At 51.6% G+C, this 3514-nt stretch overlaps 1 protein-coding gene across 2 annotated transcripts in view; it reads left to right on the top strand.

Moving 5' to 3' along the window:
* The first annotated feature begins 344 nt into the window (after positions 1-344).
* The window catches only part of Pim2 (Pim-2 proto-oncogene, serine/threonine kinase), a 6157-nt gene continuing 2987 nt past the window's right edge, over positions 345-3514 (top strand). Inside the window, exons 1-3 of one of the 2 annotated variants that reach the window (XM_029568059.1) lie at positions 345-1302; positions 1426-1535; positions 2319-2369. In XM_029568059.1, the coding sequence (XP_029423919.1) occupies positions 930-1302; positions 1426-1535; positions 2319-2369 (534 nt within the window). In that variant the 5' untranslated portion in view covers positions 345-929. The remainder of the gene's footprint in view (positions 1303-1425; positions 1536-2318; positions 2370-3514) is intronic. The other variant, XM_008842565.3, reaches the window with a different exon arrangement.

Here is a 3514-nt window from a genome sequence, read left to right as displayed (position 1 = left end):
TTTTTAGACAGGGTCTCACTATGTAGCCCTGGCTGACCTGGAACTCATAGCTATCTGCCTGCTAGAATTAAAGGCATGGGCCGTATTACCGATTTTTAGGCAGGTTCTCTATTTGTGTAGGCTGACCACAAATTCATGGTCCTGACTCAGCCTACCAAGTGCAAGGATTACAAGTGTGCTTTACAATGCCTAGTTTTCTGTGTGTCTTTGAAGTAGTATGGCTGTCTTCCTGGACATAGGCCCTCTGGCCATTTTCACAAACACTTTTAAGGTAGTTGTACCTCTTCTTGGAACCTCTATGCATAATAGCCTTTCAGTCCCTGGCTTTCACAAGAAAGTGCAGCTTCCACAAGAACCAAGCCCTGCCATTATAGATTCTAGACCCACTGACTAGGCCCAGGGCTAAGTCTAGCCAGATTTGTGTAGGCTGCAACAATCCTCTGCTTGCTGTCACTTCCAGGTGCCAAACTCAGCTTTTGACCAACCTGACCCCCCTCCCTCGCCAGGGTAATGGTCAAGAATGTTACCCTTCCCTGAAGACTGGACCTTCTATAAAGGCGTGATTACAGTTCTAGGCAAGGCTGCCAGTTGCCTGGAGGGTTCTGGTCTTGGGTGAGAAGTAACCTGTCTAGCTCCCGGTTTTGATTCTTAAAAGCTGGCTCAGGCGTTATCTCCGCACTGATCTCAAGACAGCAAACCAGCTTCCTAGGAAAGAAAGCTGCACAGTTTTTTTTAAAGTGTTTACACATACACACCCCACCACATCAACAACTCCCCCAACAACCCAAACAGGCACAGTTGCTGCAAAGGGATTCCCAGAATCGGCTTCCTCCTGTGTGTGCGCCCTCATATTTGCATACGGGCTCCGCCTCCGTGGAAGAACCCGGCGTGTATTTGCATAAGGGAGCTCTTGAAACGTTGATGGTGGCATGCAAATAAGGACTAGCTCCGATTGGCTGGGGTACAGCAGGTGCCGCGTCTGGATTGATCTAAGCCAGGTGGGCGGGGCTGTCGCGCAGGGCGACTCTCCCGGGAGGCGCGTGCCCGGCTCAGTAGCGTTGGGGCTGGCGCGCGCCACGAATCTTAACGCTGCGCCGTCTGTGGGCGCTTCCGGGCCACCAGATACCCTGCCTTCCACCCTGGCGCCCCCCAGCCCTGGCTCCCCGGCCACTCTGCCCCGGGCATCCACGCCCTGCGGGCTCAGCGGATTCAGTGGGCTCAATCTGCGTAGCACCTCCTCCATGTTGACCAAGCCTCTGCAGGGGCTTCCTGCACCCCCTGTGACCCCCACACAGCCTCCAGGTGAGCGCAGCCTCCCCTGCCGCGACTAGGTGGGGTGGGCTGAAATTGTGGATGCGGGGGCGAGGGAGTCACGGCGGGGCACAGCACACCGCCACCCTGACTTCCTCGCCTCCGCCTGCGTAGGAGGCAAGGATCGGGCAGCCTTCGAGGCCGAATACCGACTTGGCCCCCTCCTGGGTAAGGGGGGCTTTGGCACGGTCTTCGCGGGACACCGCGTCACAGATAGACGCCAGGTATCCACTACCAGGGTTCTGGGAGGGTCATGGGTGTGTGTGTTGGGGGGGGTCCTGGGTGCTGGAAGATGCTATGCTGTTTGCTTCAGGAAGGAGCCTGCAAATGTGTAGTAGGATCTAGAGGATCAGAATCAGGGTTGCTGTGAGTGAATGTGCGTGTGTGTCTGGCATTCCAGGTGGGTATGGGAGTGGGCAGAAGGATTCAGGGCAGGAATTCCGAAAGATCAGGGACTACGACTGGGGAAGGGGCAAGTCTTAAGGGCTCAGCCCCAAGATCTATGGAAATTGTGTATATGTATGGGAAAGTGGAGATTTGGGGGAATTTCGAAGTAGATGTTAAGTGGAGTCGTGAGAACAAGGACCCCGGTACAGAGTTGGTGTGTCCTGGAAATGGGTAGCATGATGGAAGGGCTTGAGACGTGTAGAAACTTAGAATTCAGGGCCAGGGATATGGGTCAGTGTTAAATGGTTTCACATCATTCAGAAGCCTTGAGTTCAATACCCAGCATTGGGGGGGGGGCTTGTGAAGAGAGAAGAAAACATCTATTAGAATTGAGAGGGTTCTGATTCTTGCTCCAGGTAAGGATGGTAGATGACAGAGGTGAACATGGTTTGGGGGAGTTTGGAGTTAAGGAGAGAAGTCCAGGCCGCAGTGGGTGTGATAAGTAAGGTAACCAGAAATACTAAGGTAGCTGGCAGATGGAGAGGCTGGAACTGGTCAGAAAGGGATTGGGAGGAGTCTAGGTCACCTGCTGGCCCCCTTATCTCAGCTTTTTTCTCCAGGTGGCCATCAAGGTAATCTCCCGGAATCGTGTGCTAGGCTGGTCCACCTTGGTGAGTATCTTTGGTATTCTCCATGACTGGTGGAATCAAACATCAAACTTACACCCTACTTTTTTCTAGGGGGGATATATGACCCCCTGAGCCCTGTAACCGTGAGAACTCCCACCAGACTGTGTTTACTGCCTTCAATGTGACACAGTTCTATTTCACCTCAATTCCCCCAGAGCCCTGGATTCTCCTCTCCAACTCTCCTTTCTCATCCTCCTTCCAAATACTGCTTCTGGGGCTGTTCACGGGACATGCTGGTGGGGAAAGAGGGACCTAGGTCACTGGTTGCCATGGTGAAGCTGGCTGCTTCTCTCCTGCCACCCTGAGAACTCCAACGGACATCAGGGCGGGTCTGGGCAAATTATAGGTGAGAGAGCTCCCTCTGGCGGGCATTTGAGTCAACCTGCCCCGGCCTCTGGAGCCACGGAAAGGGTGCGCCTGCGCGGTGGCAGAATTTGCCTCTGAGAAAACTGTCAATGGCTGTGCAAGTTGGCCTCTAAAGGGCCCCACCTCAGGCAAGACGACTACTGGCACTTACTCCTGCATTCCTGGTTGCAGGGCTGCTGGGTTGGGGAGTGCCATTGAACTCTGTTAGTTGTTAGTGAGACTGACAAAACATTGGATTCATTGAATTGTTACTCTATGTCAGGTCCTTTGCAATTCACAATTGTAAGTTGTTTTTTCAATCAAATGAGAGACTTATATAGGCTTATATAGTGGGTAACAGTCCAACCAGGACCACAAGCAAGGTCTTGTCTCAAAAAACAAAACTTAAGAACCAGTAGATAATTAATGCACTGCCTATCATAACAGATACTTTGCAAAATATTGCCTTATAATTTATTACCTGCTAGTCCTTTTCTACTAACTTCTCCCTGTCTAACAAATAGGCACTGCTGATTCTTGATATATTAGTGAACAGAAATGGGAACCCTTGTACACTAATAGTATTTAACTGCTTCTCTTTGCCAGACATTGTGTTGTAAAGTGCTTCCATTTACAAATATTGATTGAGCACCTCCTGTGTATGGTGGTGCACTACTTTAATCCCAGCACTCAGGAAGTTGAGGCAAGCTGATATCTGTGAGTTCAAGGCCAACCTGGTCTACATAGTGAGTTCCAGGCCAGCTGGAGCTACAGGGAGACTC

Source organism: Nannospalax galili, unplaced genomic scaffold (genome assembly GCF_000622305.1).
Source record: "Nannospalax galili isolate Female #2095 unplaced genomic scaffold, S.galili_v1.0 scaffold741, whole genome shotgun sequence".
Classification (NCBI taxonomy): domain Eukaryota; kingdom Metazoa; phylum Chordata; class Mammalia; order Rodentia; family Spalacidae; genus Nannospalax; species Nannospalax galili.
The sequence above is the reverse complement of the archived record's forward strand: the minus strand, read 5'-3'. Positions and strand labels throughout refer to the sequence as shown.